Raw genomic sequence first — 17,855 nt, forward strand, 5'->3', positions numbered from 1 at the left:
TCTTTGTTTGGGCTTTACTCACTATACAATAGAATGCTGTTGTACCCAAGTTTATACTCAATCTACTGTCCCCACACAGATATGAATGAACACAGCTCCAGGAGCCACAGCATCTTCTTGATTAATATTAAACAAGAGAACGTGGAGACAGAGAAGAAGCTGTGCGGGAAGCTCTATCTGGTAGACTTGGCTGGTAGCGAGAAGGTAAGCATTTATCTTCACCCACTGTGTCTATTGTAGCCATTGCCTCTGTATTAAAAGTTTCAAAAGTTATCACATAATGCTGAAGGGTCCATGTAAGCAATGGTAAGGGTCCGTATTCACAGTCTGTTCATTTTTATTGGATTGAGATTTATTGTTTTAATACATTAAACACGTGGCGATGCACGTAAAAGGCCCATTGGCTCAGTGTGATGTGGGCGTGGAGGAGGTGTGTGTTCTTACAGAAGTAAGTTCGTTCTTTCTGACTAATCCTCTGCACTCTCTGTTGTCTGTGTTCTTCAGGTCAGCAAGACTGGAGCAGAAGGAGCTGTTCTAGATGAAGCTAAAAATATCAACAAGTCTCTGTCTGCTCTGGGCAATGTCATCTCTGCACTGGCAGAAGGGACTGTAAGTTATCTGACTATTCAGTGATCCACTTTAAAATTACTTTCCTTTCATTCGTTCTAAATCATAGTGAGGTAACGTTTGCAGCTTTTTGAAGAGTCACTTTTGCTTGCTTTTTTACGCCTTTCTTCAGGGGTGATGTGTGTTTGTGTGTGATAGCAAAGGTGTACTAAGGATCTTGCCAGTAGTTTAATATTGACGACTTGTCCAGTTTTACAGTTTTAACATTTTCATGGAATGTCCCTTTAGCATTCTGCTGTCTGAATATTGTACGGGCCTGTCCACTGGTTGCCAGGGTAATAGTGCAGAGCAGAATCTATTAAATAAACTTCTTCATTTTGCCCCAGATTTCAGATACATTGAGGCTTGGAGGCAAATGAGAAATCCTAAATCTAAGTAGTTTAATGTTACAAAAGCAATAGAAATGTATACAATTCAATGACAACCGTTTATCTAGCCCCTGCGTTTCCGCACCACTGTTCAATAGCCTGACTTACAAGATATATTTAGCCCAGTTGTTACCCTCCTAAGATCATTCTAATAGAAAGTGACAGGGGAATCTTTTCTAGCTGAATGAATAATTGCCTAAGTGATTTTTATGTCTGTTCTAATTTTCTTTTTTTTTGGAGGGGGGGGGGTTGATAGAAATATTTGTTAAGAGCTAAAACATATACATACGGAGTAGTAGGGGGTTGAGGATGAGTCACAGTATTATTGTTATTTGTATTCACTGTGCTAATGTATTTCCTAGAAAACACACGTACCATACAGAGACAGCAAGATGACCCGTATTCTCCAAGACTCTCTGGGGGGCAACTGCAGAACCACCATCGTCATCTGCTGCTCCCCTTCTGTCTACAATGAAGCTGAAACCAAGTCCACCCTGATGTTCGGACAGAGGTGGGAGCGGACCATCTCTCTGTGTTCAGCCACATTTATTATGTCTTGAGGAAATACTTCAAAACTAGATTTGTAACCCTTAGTGATTTTCTTCTGGTATGACTGGACTTGCCTGTTAAGCTGAGGGAACACAAAGCCACTTTGTAACTTGGCATTTGGCTTCAGGAGACTAGGTTTCAGGCCACTGCATGGCACACCAGGGGAGACACACCCTCAGACTAGGTCTCCCGGTCTCCTTGAACCAGGTTTTAAGCCACTGTTCTTGAAAAAGTGGCTTTGTGTTCCCTCTGTATCAGTATGTTCATATAAATTGGAGCTCTGCAGTTGATTGTTGTCGTGTCTATACTTGTTACTGGTAGGTGATTGCAATCCGTGGATGGAAATCTACATTTGAGCTGGATAAATCTAGTGTTGTGTCCCCCAGCTCTTGTTTTTATAGCCACTCCACCCTTCCCTGAGGAGAATGATGCCATTTTGGAAACTTGCTGTGTCATACATCTGAAAGTAGAAGTTACTGCTTATAGCACTGCTTACCATTGGTTTAAAAATATAGTCCTGTGTAGCAATCCAGTAGTGCGTTGTCGAGACCAGATTTCATAAATCTTACTCTGCTGAATCAGGCAGTGGACTTTCCCATGTATGGTTTTGTTTCTAGCTTGCACTAAATCTGCTGCTGTCAGAAGTCACAGTGGCGTTGTTGTGTTCATAGCCTCTGTCAGCTTTCTTGCACTGTTACTGTATAAATGAATTAACTAGAATCCCTGGCTCTTTGCTGTTGTGGTGTGTCATAAAGCGTCACAAGTTGTTTTTTTTTTTAAATTAGTCCATAGTATTACCGCAATGAATTGTGCTGTATTGTAGTATTATGGACACCTTAACCCAAGGGCAGAATCACCTATGCCATGGTCTCTTAATTATGAATCGTTTGGTTGGGTAGTTAGTGTTTCACCAGTGAGATGCAGAACAGAACTCAATTAGCATAATGTAAAAATAGCATTCTCAGAAAACTATTCTCTCCAATATGAGTTTTAAAAATATATATTATTATATTTGTATTTGGTACAGTGTTAAGCCTACTGTCTTCATGACCGATCCATACATCCTTGTGTCATGTTGTGTGCTCTGTGCTGTAACCCCTGTAGGGTAGCAACAGCTTTTCTGTGGTGTAGTGACCAGTGCTGTCTTGCCTTTTAGTGTCATTACTTTTATTTATTTTTTCATCCCTCTACCAGCACAAAACCTGTTTTTTGGCATAAGAAAAAAAATATTTATGAAAATATTATTTATGGCACTATAACATTTTATAGGAACATACAATATCATATATATATATCATGTCATATAAGTTTTATATATATGTTTTCATATATCATTTTCCATTATTTATGTATTTATATATCATTTTCCAGTGATTTGCTGTAGCAGCTTGAGAAATGTTCTTGTTTAACATGCTGTACATAACATTCTGTAAAATGACAGGAGCTTTGATAAGATGCAAAAGATAGAACGTGGGTTACTATTCAGTTGTAAACTGCTTTTTTGTGCTCTATATTTAAAGCACTGTGCAGTGTTAAGCAAGCCCTCAATGAGGTTCTGCGTGGGGATTCTTAGTAATTAAATCATTCAGAAGCAGGCCTTACAAAACCAAGACTCCCCTGTGAGTGTAGAGTTAATGTGGAGAGCTACTGAACTACCATGTTATGGATGTAACTCTCTAGATATTTGGTTTTGTAAGATTAATGGGATAAATGCAGGGTAGCTGGACCATTTTTTATTCAGTAACCGAGAAGGACAAGAAAATGAACCTTCATTGTTATTTAATCTGCTACAGTTTGAAGAGAAAATTATTTTGATTTTATTAAGCAGTAACAGCAGGGATCAACACTTTTTCAGCAGAAACATTGTCTAAACAACAGATATTGCTCTGTATACAACATGTGGTGTTTCATAGATCCATAAAAAATGATTTAAAGGATATTGGATGAAGAACCCACAGTAGTATTGTCTGTGTCTTAGGGGCCTTTCACACCTAGTTCGTTTGGAGAGGATAATTCACACTAGAGTTCAGTTAACACCTAAGTCTGTTTCGTTTGTGCAGACGTGAAACGTCATAAATATTAGCTTTGCATCAGTGTTCGCACCAAAGAGGACTGGGATTCACCTGAAAGGGTGGTCTCGGCTCGATTGAGGGGGAACGGAAATGCGTTTCCCCCTCGAAGTCGGCCAGTATGAAAGCAATTGCGTTAGAATTCACAATGCAGCAGAAACCGAACCAACTGGGGGTGATGTAATGCATTATCATCTTGTAGCAACAGCTCCTGGCTAGTGCTTAGCCATCTAACAAAGACAAATGACAAACAGTTAGCACATCAAACAAACAAAACACGAAACACTATAATTAACAATAATTAATTACTTCCGTTTCCTTAATGGGTCCTTTCAGAAACCAAATCAGAAGGAACAGATTATGGTGTCACGTCCCCTAAAATACCCTTAGCAGTTGACAGAGCTTTGTTAGGGGCACAGGAATAAGTGTTTGCTGTTTTACAATCTGTTTGTATTCCAATCACTCAAAGAGCCATTACCCACCGTATCTGTGAGCGCTAATTCTTGCTGGTTTTCATTTGGTTTGTCATTTATAACTTTTCTTACAGCCACATTTCCTTTTTTTCTATAAGAAAGCCAATTGGTGACATGAAATCATTGTACTGAAATGTAAAATACATAAATGTGTGCCTAGTAATTTGTCAGTCATGTGTTTCCTGTTCAGTTTATGCCTGTTCATTTAATCTGCTGTGTTCAGTGGGCAGAAGAATGTGGCAGATCAATTATTGAGCTTTTTTCTAATTTAATTTATTCTGCTCTATTTGTTCAGATTTTAGTTTTCATTTCTTCTTTATTTTTTTTGTCTCTGTGAGGTTGGGTAATTATTTTTGTGGGTGTCAGTATCAAAACAAGGTAGATCGTCCATAATGAATTGCTTTGAAATATTCCCTCCAGGTATGAAAATGTGCTGAACTGGTACAGTGGTTTGATCCCAGGGGGCTAAACAAATACCACCCAGTTATTGAGGCTTTACACTGACCAGAACCACATGTGGTCAGAGACAGACGCTCCCTAGGGCATTTCAGATGGGCACTTATCACTGAAAGACTTTTTGTATCAGTTCTTCACAAGGAATTAATTTCTCTGAGTGGATTTTAAGTCGAAAGTGCTATAGATTAGATTTTTGCTGAAGAACAACAGTATCTCCTAAAGCCATAAAAGATTTCTGATGCTAAGAGTAATAAAGACCATCTGAATCATGTAATTAATCATGTCAAAACTGTTAATGAGATCCTAATTAATGAAAGTTTTTAATTAAGGAGCATAGACAGCCCCTTCTATTTTCATGCTTACCACGGTGGTCCAGTGACTCTCTAATATCTCAATGTGTGTCTATACTGTAAGTTCTGTAAGTAAAAAAAACAGACCTTAAATCAGTAGTTATAGTTTTGTGAGCTGAATCACAATATGTATTTTCTTATCTGTATTTATATACTGTGACTTGATCCTAATTTAATTGTTTGTGACACCGATGGGTTCTTGGGGCTGCTTCCTGACTGAAATTCCTTGTGATTTGTGTTGGTGAATATCCTACTTCTTTTTTGCCTGCAAACAGAGCCAAGACCATTAAAAACACAGTATCAGTGAACCTGGAGCTGACGGCAGAGGAGTGGAAGAAGAAGTATGAGAAGGAGAAGGAGAAGAGCAAGAGCCTGAAGAATGTTATCCTGCAGCTGGAGATGGAGCTAAATCGCTGGAGGAACGGTAAGACAGGGTGCTTCTCTTGCTCGTGGTTGAATTGAATTGATGTGAAGTAAGCCGAGTCTGCTGCCTAATGGGCACTTTTATTGGCCATTTTAGGATGGGATTGGCATTGGAACTCTGGGTTTATTGAGTTGTAACCTTAATATCAGCAATTGTTGTCTTAACTGATAGCTCTGAACTTTCCGAACCTGAACCTATTAAAACATACTCTGTCCATGTCCCTTATGTGCTTGCTTTGAGACATTTTTATATTAGTCTTACTATGATCTCTATAAAGATTCTATTGCTTTGATGAAATAGCTAAACTTAAAAATGCATCTATTGTAGATTAAAAATTCAGGAAGAATGTCACTGATCTCAAAAAAGAGTAACAAATAGATTGTGTGTGTAATCTAATCCTGTGTACCCGAGTATTGGAGAATTTGTATGTAAGGCATATGTTCATCAGTTTGTTGATAGTGAAATGTCCAAATTTTTTGTTCTTGTTATGGTTTATAATGTTAAGGCGGTATCAGACTGTTGGTGCGCACCCATGGTGTCTTCCATTGCCGTGTAAGCAACTGAAGCAGTACAGCAGTGCAGTTATTATGCAAATGTCTTTCAGTCTTCAGTACAGATCGAGGCCCTCGGGGAATAGCAGCGCAGGTTATTGGCCATTAGGAAACTCTGAGCTGAGTGCTGCTGATGTAATTGCTGTAATGAAGTTTATAATAGAACCATTGCTCCTTGTTTTGAATGAAAGCTACAGTAGTTTATAAAAGTGGACAGAAAAAATTGTAAAGTCATATGCAGTTATAAATCAAATCAGTAGGAACTGTAGGAGCTTGGACTAGAGATTACTATTGTCAGGTAATTGGTCACATTGGCTTTAGACATCTGCTTTGTATAGGAGATGAATCCTTAAGGAAAGACTCAGAGCTGTTTTTCTTAACTTGTTTAAATAATTGAATACTTACCCATACCTCTTTAGACCTTGTTCTAACCCATTTTGAAAGGGGCTATACGGTGATGTGCAACACTGATAGTGAATGAAAGACCCATCAAAGCAGGGAATTGACAAACTGTGTGAGTCATAATTTAAAGCCCTTTTCTCATCGAGGAACGCAGGTGTCAATCAGACTGTAATTTCTTACCTCTAGACTCTTTGGAAGCAGCAATGTTGAATTACCAGCCCACTGCGAGGCTTCACTCCCAGTCTCAGTATGTGTCCGGTAGGAGCATGTTACTGGCTTTCCAAATGTGACATGGCACATGCCAGTCAGCTGCAGGCATTTTATGAGAGAGAATGTCTATCGCTGACCCTGTTTGAGGTGGGTGGGTGGTTTAACATTTAAATATTGTCCCATGGCTTTTGGCTGTGGATGCTTACTTCACACATATATGCTGAAAAAAGTAAACAATTTAAAGGTTATTTATTTATTTATTTATTTAGTTATTTATTTATTTCTCTATTTATGTATTTATTTATTTTAGTGTTTTAAGCCCTAAAAAGTAATTACTGTTAGATGTATGACCATTTAGTGATTGCATTTAGAATATAGTTGGAAGCATGAATACTACTGTACTATATATGGAAACTATGATTATTAATGAAAGTGCTGTTTCCACTGTTTGTGGGGCCATCAGCTCTTCCTTTGAGTTAAGGTAGAGGTCTATTTATTTTGCTTAAATACTTTTTTAAAGTTTATGGAGTGTCTGGTATTCATTTCATGCTGTCCACTTCAGCTGTAGTTTACATTGTAATGCTGACAGGCCATGACTCTCACACTCGGCCCAGAAACACAGATCACTGCAGTACATTGATTTACATCTTGGTTACAGTGCTGCAGGGTTACTGTGGAAACCAGAAGAATGTAGAAGCCTTAGGCCTAATATGACGCCATCAATCCTTAGCTGTTAATGAAGTGTTTGCTACCTGTCTCATTGCAACAATAATGGCCCAAATGTATTTATTTTTTAATAACTTTTATTATTGTTTTGTTATATATTAGAAAACAATTATATAAAGTGAAATTCTTATTTACAGCATTTACACATTTTGTACACATGTTGTAGTGTATTTGTTATTAAGCTTGAACTCTAGAGCGGTTGTTATATATTTTTTTCTCCATCTAAGGTCTTACTTTTTAACCGTTTTTTCTAAAGGATAATTGCGATTTGAATCCCTGCATCACAAAGCATGTCAGTAATAGCATGTTTATAAAAGCTCTACCTTTTGGTATTGCCTGCTGCTCATCCCTGATAAGAAGCAGACCGATTCACAGACATCTTTGTTGTTTCTTCAGTATAAACTCTACTACTAGGGGTCATTGCGTCTTAACATCGAGTTGAAACAGGGGAGCAGTACTGCGCACAAAGACGTTATTTCTTGAAAGAGTGAAGTTTGGTCCAATGATTTACTAAACAGACTGTGAATCGAGGAATCCTAGGTTTGAATCATTACTGTACCGCTGCACATCTGTCACCTCAGTTATCATAGGTGCATCTCGTTTAGACTATTCCAGTCACACCTATGTGTAAAAATGGGTTATACATTAGTTGGAATATTTTTTTCAGCAGCACAAACACACTATGAGATTTTTGTGTTGTATCTCTGGACAGGACAGCGGATAAGGCTGTGATGTTTATTAACAGCAGTCCAGGTTGCTGCTTAGTGGTACAAAACACAACTAGGGTTTAAGGTGTCAAACACAATCCCAAACACAAAAGGGGAACAGTTGGCTTTTGTCCTGGCGTTTCCACAGCGTTTCTTCAGCAGCTTCAGGCCTCAGTTAGAGCGGCAGTCTCTGTAAGATAAATTGAGGACAGCTGTTTTTCTTGAAAATCATTAACCCCCTTTGCGTGAGAATGAATAATCTGTCTGATGCTCTACACAATAGAAGCCTCTGAAGGCTCTGCAAATATGTGTCCATGCCCCTCTGGTACCTTTACACACCTCCACATTGTTCAACTGTACAGACATTTCTTATCCCTTGGCAGGTCTGTATCCCTGTATATTACAGATGCACAGGGCTAGACTTTAGAAGCATTATTATCATTGCTCTTATCATGTCTTCTATTGCCCTAGATTTTGGGCGTTTTCTGTAAAATTACCGTTGTTATTCATGTTGTGCTTCAATTGATGGTCTCAGTTTAATTTTTTTCCTCCAATAGGTGAGGCAGTACCCGAAGATGAGCAGCTGAGTGCTGAGGATCAGAAGAACCTGGAGCCTTGTGATAACACTCCCATCATCGACAACCTGGCCCCTCTCATTGCCCCGGTGTCAGTGGAGGAGAAGAGCAAGCACGAGGAGGACATCGCAAACCTGTACAAACAGCTCGACGACAAGGTATGATCTGGGGGTCAATGTGGCTTGTTGATCTTTGACTAGGTGTACTCTACTGGTGTGGTGATGTGTAGGTGCCTGGGCATTGACATCTTACTGCTGTGTTTGCTTAAAGACCTGTTATGAACAATTCCTAATTCATCGATGAATGTGTTATTAGTAGGGCTGTCATTTGATTAAAATTTTTGATTGGTTAATTTTTGAGCATTAGTTGATTAATTGGTTGTTTCATCTCTGCACATTTTTAAAAATGGTAACGATCTTATAGTAGCTGTCGTGCATAGTAATACATAAAACAAAATCAAAAGAATCTAAAATAACATTAGCCCAATGGGAATTTGGTTGTTTTAAAGCGTTTTTATTTCAGTAAATGTAACACATTTTCACAGAACAATGTCAGCACATGAAAGAACTGAGAATGGATTTTTTTTTGTCTTTGATGCAAACATATCATATATAACACTTATGGCTCTTTATGAACAGCCTTTATTTTAATTTTTTTTTACATTATATTTAGGGCTTCTGTTTTTTTGGCATTAAAAAAACAGTTTTCAGGAACATGAAACAGAACTCTCCTACCCATACTCGACAATATAAACTAGTAAAAATTGTTATACATAAACAACTTGAACAGCAATTTTAATATTAACAGCACTAACATCAATAAAACAAAACGTTATAGTCACAGATTGTGACTCTAGTAAAAGACATTTACTCGCTTAAAGCCATGCCAGGCCAAATGAAGGAATCATGAAAAATACATGCTGCACTACACAGTGAACTCTGTTGAAATTAACTTTGTAAATAAATCTGCTTTGATTGTAGTAAATGCAGACATTTACAGCAGCAGACATTGAGAATCGTTCTAGACGTTGTAGAAAATGTAAGAAGTATGTGTGTAGCAACAGCAAATCAGATATGAACTGACGCGGGACTCGTGCGCATTCTTTGTCAGCAAGGGATGTTGGGAAATGGAGTTCAAAATGCCCAGCCAAAAAAAAAAAAACCTGTCCGATTTTAAATTGCTTTTTTTTTTTTTTTTTATCTGCGACCAACTATTAATCTGTTAATTGGAGCAGCCCTAGTTATTAGTTATGTTTAAAAGTGATATACAATTGCTAATAATGGAAGGTGTTTTGTGGAGGTGAAGGAAGGTAGAGGGAAGGTGGTCTTTGCTTTAAACTGAATTGGTTTCTCTTGTACTGCAGGATGATGAGATTAACCAACAGAGCCAATTGGCAGAGAAACTGAAACAGCAGATGCTAGACCAGGATGAGGTAAGATAACCAACAAAGCTAATCTTGTTTCTGAACCATGATTTGATTAGTAATGATAACAGGATTGCACCCCGATTCACAGTATAAAAACATGATATCTATCTATCTATCTATCTATCTATCTATCTATCTATCTATCTATATATATATATATATATATATATATATATATATATATATATATATATATATATATATATATATAATACTGGAACAGTTTAAATATGTTGGTACATGTGCCTATGCCAGTGTAGGGTTTCAGGGGCGGTTGCAAGGAAGTCTGACCCCTGTGGTGTAAATGAGGTAGTACACAAGAAAGCACCTCATCAGGTGACTGCTTGTCTAGAGAGCCTGGCTGTGTTGTATGTGGTCGAGCTCTGGGCTGGCATGCGCATGGTACTGGGTTCCTGGTCACTCCCTTCCCTTAAATTGCGTGGGTTCTGTCGCTCCCCACATCTGTGCTACCATCTCTAACACCTGCTGGAACGTTTTGCGTTCAAATAACAGCAAACAATTGAGTTTCCTGTTTATCAGAGAAACCTTGTTTTAAAGTAATAGCAAAAGCTCTGGTGATGGCTAAGCTTTATGACGACCTTTATTCTTATGGTCTTAGTTTTATGATAACATTTATTCTTATGCTCTTAGTTTTGCTATTGACAGATATTTAGTATGCTGGAATAATTACTTTGGCAAGTGACCGCGTTTTCAAACTCCAACCTGATCTAAAAATAAATGCAAGGAACTATGGATCATACCTTTAGCTTGTAAACCTTTTACTGAGCCAGTAACTCCAGGCTATCATTTTACTCATCCAATATTTCGCTCAGAGGAGCCAAACAAGGACACAAGTCAGGAAAATTGCAACATGAATAGTAAAGTTCATTACGACTTTTGTCTATCCCTGCCCTAATGTACACATAAAAATACATGATACAGTAATACAGATGTACAGTTAATACATAGCTGCAGTGCCTGCAATAGGAATAAAGCTCTCACTCATCTGATAACAGCTCTTTCTCTAGTGGTTGAGGTAAGCCAATTTGTGGCACATTTTATTCTCTAATATTAAGGCTTTAGGACAATTCATCAATTTGGTTATACTATCATTTATTGTTTATATTTAGCCATTGTAGTAAACTATAAATTATGAACATTTTTATTAAAAGCTAAATTGAATTTGTGTATAAAAAGCAAGCACTTGTTTTTTATTCTCAAATTTTTGTTAAATATAACTGGAGGGATTGGACCTGCATGCTGTACATTATTGGAACTGCATGCTATACTTTCCATTTAAGAACTGACGTTTAGGATCTAGGTTCTAAGTGCTAACAGGTTCATCAGGTTTAGAACTGAGTGATTCTGGAGTGCATCTTGACATCCCCATTCATGTGTGTGTGTGTGTATGTGTTGCAGCTGCTGGCTTCGACGAGGCGGGACTATGAGAAGATCCAGGAGGACCTGGCGAGGCTGCAGATGGAGAACGAGGCCGCGAAGGACGAGGTGAAGGAGGTGCTGCAGGCCCTGGAGGAGCTGGCTGTCAACTACGACCAGAAATCCCAGGAGGTGGAGGACAGGACCCAGGCCAACGAGCAGCTCGCCGATGAGCTCGCCCAGAAAACAGTGAGCAGCGGCGGGGTGTGATCTGGAACGCGTGGGGGCCACCTAAACTAAAACATCAGAATAAATGGTGTTTTGTATGTGCTCCCTCTGTTTGAAATCCAGAAAATCAAGGACGTCCTTGTGTGCGCATACAATCGACTACATTAGGGATAAAAAAAAAGCTGTTTCCTATTCTCTCGTTTAATCTGATTCTAATGGAAACATGTAAACATTTTTGTTGTTTTAGACCTTTCTTATTCCAGATGCATTTCTGGTTCTATTTCTATCATTTACACATTGATATCGTACCTCTAATGTACCCATTGCTTAAACAATAAAGTAACAATATATGAGAGCATTCACAAATCAGTGGTTGAGATTGCAGCCTTTTATCAGACTCCCCAGGATGAGTTTTGATATATTCTTGCTTTCTGTCTGCAGGTCAGACCAGGTTTTTATCTGATATCTGATATCAGTACACTGTGTTCTGCTTCTGTTTTTGTAGACATGCCTGTTGGCCGTCCAGCGCGAGCTGAACCAGCTTCAAGAACTGAGCAATCACCAGAAGAAGAGAGCGGCTGAGATCCTGAACCTCCTGCTGAAGGACCTCAATGAGATCGGGGGCATCATCGGCACCAACGACATCAAAGTGGTGAGGCCTGCCATCTGCTCTCTAAACACAAGAGCTTCCCAGTGTCTGGAACCACAGGCTAATAATTCAGACCTTGCTGCCTGGCCTGGCCTGGCACAAGTAGTAGATTATAAAAGCAGCAACAGCCAAGTAAGAGAAATAGTGCCCTCTGCTGGTAGCAAGTTAGACTGCAGCACACACTTGCAGGTAAAAAACTGTAGAGAGTGTTTAAGTTGCTTTGTCAATCACAATTTAAATTAATATGTATTCATATTTAAATAAATTAAACAGTTTAACCATTGAAGCCCAGAGAGTGATACAGTCCTGTAGTTCTTCAATACTGGTGTTAGAATATTTCTAGGATGCCTATATATGGTAAAGATTTTAACAAAACTACTAGATTTATTAGAATCAAAATTTGTGTTTGCATATGCCTTTCTTTAGGATATAGTGATTTTTTTTTTATTATGGCCACTCACCAATTAATGTCCATACAGTCATCACTGCGTTGTTCATCTGCTGTCTGTTACCACTTATCGCTATAACTTGCGTTCATTTTCACAAAGCAAACAGAAACCGGGAAGATAGAACCAAGGTCCAGAACCCTATTGAACAGCAGTTGGATCACAAGTTTCTTAGTGTATGGAAGAGGAAGAGGCCCCCTCTGCAGTGAACAGAGACTAATAAAGTACCTGCTATTCATTGCTAGAGAGTAATAATTATCACATTATTTCCTTTGACTTTGTTGGGATGAGGTTAGCAGTCTGACAGTTAATAAACCAAAATTAATTTCCCTTGTTGAAAAATCCTCGCTAGCACTTAAGCCTAGATAAAGATGAACTATAGAGCTGAAGATGGGTAATGTATAAATTCATTTTAAAAGGATCATGGTGCCGCATGTGTTAAACATTGCCCTTTTATCTTAGGGATTAGTAGAAACCTGTCAATTATCTCAGCCAGTCAAGCTGTCATTATCACACCAACATACAATAAAGAGCAAAAGAACAATATTAAAAAAAAAAAAAAAAAAAACTTTCATACCCAAAACAGTTTTCTGGTTCATTGAGGGAATAATTACCTGTTGTCTGACCTTGCCAGTACACTCTCAGATATTCCCGGTGCCAGGCCAGGAGTGAGTCATTGTGATGTCATTGTGATGTCATTGTGGTGTCTCTATTGGTATTTAGATGACCGAGGTGAACGGTGTCATAGAGGAGGAGTTCACCATGGCTCGTCTCTACATCAGCAAGATGAAGTCAGAGGTCAAGTCACTGGTGAACCGCAGCAAGCAGCTGGAGACGTCGCAGATTGACACGACCCGGAAGATGCAGGTCAACGAGAAGGAACTGGCTTCCTGTCAGCTGCTCATCTCCCAGGTGAGGCCAGCAGCACAGCCTGCAGGAATGCCAAGGGTTTTCACCCCCTCTAGTGGCTGAGGAGGGGTACTGTGTGATATACCAGCATTAGTCTGCTCAGAGAACCAAGTGATTGATTACCTGTCTGGTTCCAGTAACTGCCCCTTAATGTCTACAAAATGGGAAGGGCTGACTTCAACCGAAGAAAGTTAGCATTCACTGGGAAGTTGGAGATCCGGTAGATTTGAAAGCTATAAAAAAAAAAAAAAGAAAGCGAGTGTGGTACTTAAAATGTTCACTTAGGTCGGGCATCCATTTCCAGTTAGTCTGATGCATTGAAACCCCATTAGCTGCTGTGCTGTTAATCTGATTTTTGTATTGGTTTACTCATGACAGCATCAAGCTAAAATCAAGTCCCTGACAGATTACATGCAGAATGTGGAGCAGAAGAAGAGACAGCTTGAGGAGTCGCAGGATGCGCTCACAGAGGAGCTGGCCAAGCTCAATGCCCAAGGTAACAAAGGGGAACTGAGGGGATGTTGGCTGTTTGCATGTGGGTTAATAAACTAGGCTTTCACTCTGGAGCCCTTTGGTCACGTGTTAAATGAGTATTCTCAATAATTATCACTGGGGACCTTAGATCGGATAGGCATGCAGAATGAACTGCTCCCTCACCCCCTAAGAAGGTTGTCCCTGTTGGGGCAGGTCTAAAGTGAGCTCTTGGAGCAATGTGCTTATGCTTATGTCCCTTCTCTGAGGACAAAGAATAAGCCCTGGTTGGATTTCCAAAGTTGTCGTAGGGTTTAATTTAGTGGCATTAGAAATATAAATATAAAGCTGTAAAGGGTTTCAAAGCTGAGGTTATTGTTTTATTTTAGCAGATACAATGCATGAAGTGTCAGTTATGGACAAAGAGAAGGAACACATGACCTTGCTCCAGGATGCTGTGGAGAGGAAGGTAATATGAAACTAAAAGGAAATCACTGAATACATACGTAATAGCACATAATCCTAGAGCTTCTGTTTTAAATAATTCAAAGAAAAAGCTTTCTATGACCATTAATAAAATGTACACTTTGAGTTACATCAACCTCTCATTGACCCCTTTGTACTGGTATTCTTTGTGTTCTAGGTTCAGGGTTAAAACATTAGTGACACTAAGCAGTGGTGTACAATCACCTCATTACCTTATTAATTCCCATGGCAGAGAGGCTGAAAGTGTTGTCTACTGTAATTCCTGAACATATTTCACTGCTGCTGGGTGGTGTTGGGTTTGACCCACCAGAGCTGACCAGCTGTCACTCTACTCCTCTTCAGGAGACCCTGGAGAAACAGATGGAGAGTCACAGAGAGGTCCACCAGAAGCAGCTGTCCAGGCTGCGTGATGAGATTGAGGACAAGCAGAGAATCATCGATGAGCTCAAAGAGTAAGAATCGGGATCTGCTTTACGGAAATGACTACCAGTTGAAAGTCAGGCCCCCTTTATTCCAGATGTTTAGTAACAAAACCGTCGTAACCCGTGTGCATAGCTTATGTTTTGCTCTACAGAAAATATCCCAGTTTTCTTTTTTTATGAGTGTATATTATTCATTTGGCATGTATACATGAATCAAAATACATGTTCATACAAGATATCTGTTTTACTTTGTTTTTTTGATTCCAGCTTGAATCAGAAACTGCAGCTGGAGCATAAAAAACTCATCTCCGATTACGATAAACTGAAGATTGAAGAGCAGGAGAAGGATATGACGCTGCAGAAACTCATGTTCGTGTTTACAGATGCATTTTTGTCTCTTGGGTGTATTTGATACCCTTTACATAACTTGTAAAAGGAATAGAAAAAAAATAACAATAATGTTCTCCGTCAACTCAATTCAATCACCTTAGTTCAATCACCAGATCAACAGCTGCTAGAATAGAAATGTTTTATTATGACCTGCTTGTGGGAAGAAAATCTGTACCATCTTTGTGTTTCTCATGTTGAAGAATACTGCACGGTCCAGTAAGTGATAGTTAGGTGTAAAAACAACTTTTATCACATTATATCTGTTTTGTTTTTTTTCTTTCAGTATCCTTAATGACAAAAGGGAGCTAGCGAAGCAGGACCTCAAAGGCCTAGAAGAGACTGTGGTAAGAAGGACACAAAATCCTAATATTCTGGAGTTCTTAAGATCACAGCTGTCTGTCAAACAGGACAGGGATTAGCTTTGACATGAATTGGAGAGGAGGGAAGGGTTTTCAGATTAAGGTTGAGATTTTAACCAGACCCATAACATCAAGTTGGCAATCTTTAAATGTTCAGTCTGTGAATGCAATTATTAAAAACTTGAAGCTTGCTGAGAGGTAACCTTTGTTCCTCTACCCCATGAAGCAGCTAACTAGCTCTGTCTTATTCTGTCAGGCCAAGGAGCTCCAGACACTCCACAACCTCCGTAGACTTTTTGTTCAAGACCTCACGACTCGCGTCAAGAAAGTAAGTCACTATTTTCTTATGGGTTTGAAATAGGATGCCAGACTTGGTAGCTATTGGCTAGCTGGCCAGTGGCTTTCACCACTGCTTTGAAAAGATCCCTACAATATCTTACAATTAAACTTTTTTCATCACAAGCTAATCTGTAAGTAATTTAAAAAAGCCCCTGGTTATTTCTGTTGTTTTGGTATTATTGTTATTGTTTAATATATTTGTATTGTTATTTTAGTTAAATATAGTTGACAGGGATGATGTTTGCTTGTCGTCTCTGCCAAAATACATCCCATGTGCAGTCGGGAGCTAATAATTTTTTTTGACAAAATGGCTGCCAACCACAAACCAGTTAATTCCTCGACCACGACATAAACCAGCAACTTTTGTTCGGTGTTAGGAGGAGTGAGAGACAAGAGTGAAAGATTGCTGACAGTTAGAGAGAGAATCTTAAAGACAGTTGCTAGGCGTGCTGGTTTTAAACCCACATGATACTTGTGTTGCCTGTCTGTCCTGGTCTGACATAACCCACAAAGCCATCCGTGACAGGAATACTGTTTGTTCATAAGTTCAGTGCCGAGACTGTTCAGATAATTGTTGACAGTCAAGCCCCCCACACAGTGAGGCATAGTAGTTATTGGCTAGCTGGCCACTAAAATAAAACTATTACAGTTTTATAAATCCACATAAATTACATATCCCTGAGACTCAGTATTTCTCAGTATGTGCTGACGAACATTTAAAGGAAGAGAGTCGGATATACTAATACCAGCGAGTGCATCAATTTAGTCGACTTTAGTTTTCTTTTCTTGCACCTCTGCTTTGAATTTCCTACTTCTCTCCTCAGAGCACTGAACTGGACTGCGATGATGGAGGGGGGAGCGCAGCACAGAAACAGAAAATTTCCTTTCTTGAGAACAACCTGGAGCAGCTTACAAAAGTTCACAAACAGGTTTGAAGAAAGAGGCATCGCGTGACGTGCCCGTACAAGGGGCACGTTTTGTTTCTAAGTACCTGTGGGTAGTTTTTTCCAACATCAGGTTATAATAATTATGCTAACTATACCATGTGGCATAAACATGTGATAAGGTACATGCAGCCAAGTAGCTATTCAATCAAAGTGCCAGCTAGACAACAGTGATAACCTGGTGTAATTTGTTCCTGAGGAATCGTTTCTAGAAATTTCTTTTTTACTGGCGATTGCTAATTGTTAGGACAGGAGCACTGCAAAATAATTTTGACATCTGCTACGTCAAAGCTAGTGTTATTTTTATACTGCATTTTCTGGTTTGCTGTAATCTATTCTTTTTACAAGTGGCTACAGGACTTTCAATCAATACAGCTCCTGTTTTATAAACCCTTTGATTTGGTGCTCTACTGGGTGGGCTGAGTCCTGCCTGAAATAGCAATCAGAATGGTTACAATGTAACCTAGAATCAATATGGTGTTTGCTAAATGCTTTTTTAATGCGACAGTGGCAGGAAAGCCAAGCCAAGTGAATTAAAGGGTGATAAATCAGTTAACGAAAGCTTTTTTGATAAATAAGATAAACAACTTGTGTGAAACTAGAAGATGTATTTGGATTTATTTAGATTTCGACTGCGTAGATATTGAACAAGTGATCAGTGTTCTCATTGAATTCTAGCTGTCTCACAATCTCTGTTTTGATAACTGTGGTGTAATCAGTGGAATGGATTAAGAACGATGCCACCATCGCAAACACTAAAAAGACCCACTTCGCTATACATTTACAAGAGGTTTAGCAAAATCCTTGAATACAACTGTAGGACCTCTTTAGGCTAGTAGTTATAACTAGAAGATACAGTAACCATGCATATTGCATTGTGCTATCTTTTTTGGTATCATCTATGCCAGTGTTTTAAAAAGGT

General features: G+C 39.0%; 1 protein-coding gene across 2 annotated transcripts in view; it reads left to right on the forward strand.

The window, feature by feature from the left end:
- The window catches only part of kif5c (kinesin family member 5C), a 33,844-nt gene that overhangs the window by 12,018 nt on the left and 3,971 nt on the right, over window positions 1–17,855 (forward strand). Inside the window, exons 9-24 of one of the 2 annotated variants that reach the window (XM_041260340.1) lie at window positions 80–204; window positions 505–609; window positions 1,358–1,506; window positions 5,168–5,316; window positions 8,470–8,645; window positions 9,851–9,919; window positions 11,333–11,539; window positions 12,024–12,170; window positions 13,337–13,525; window positions 13,901–14,018; window positions 14,383–14,462; window positions 14,822–14,931; window positions 15,169–15,270; window positions 15,575–15,635; window positions 15,907–15,978; window positions 16,814–16,918. In XM_041260340.1, the coding sequence (XP_041116274.1) occupies window positions 80–204; window positions 505–609; window positions 1,358–1,506; window positions 5,168–5,316; window positions 8,470–8,645; window positions 9,851–9,919; window positions 11,333–11,539; window positions 12,024–12,170; window positions 13,337–13,525; window positions 13,901–14,018; window positions 14,383–14,462; window positions 14,822–14,931; window positions 15,169–15,270; window positions 15,575–15,635; window positions 15,907–15,978; window positions 16,814–16,918 (1,964 nt within the window). The remainder of the gene's footprint in view (window positions 1–79; window positions 205–504; window positions 610–1,357; window positions 1,507–5,167; window positions 5,317–8,469; window positions 8,646–9,850; window positions 9,920–11,332; window positions 11,540–12,023; window positions 12,171–13,336; window positions 13,526–13,900; window positions 14,019–14,382; window positions 14,463–14,821; window positions 14,932–15,168; window positions 15,271–15,574; window positions 15,636–15,906; window positions 15,979–16,813; window positions 16,919–17,855) is intronic. The other variant, XM_041260341.1, reaches the window with a different exon arrangement.

This window comes from Polyodon spathula, chromosome 10, assembly GCF_017654505.1.
Source record: "Polyodon spathula isolate WHYD16114869_AA chromosome 10, ASM1765450v1, whole genome shotgun sequence".
NCBI lineage: Eukaryota > Metazoa > Chordata > Actinopteri > Acipenseriformes > Polyodontidae > Polyodon > Polyodon spathula.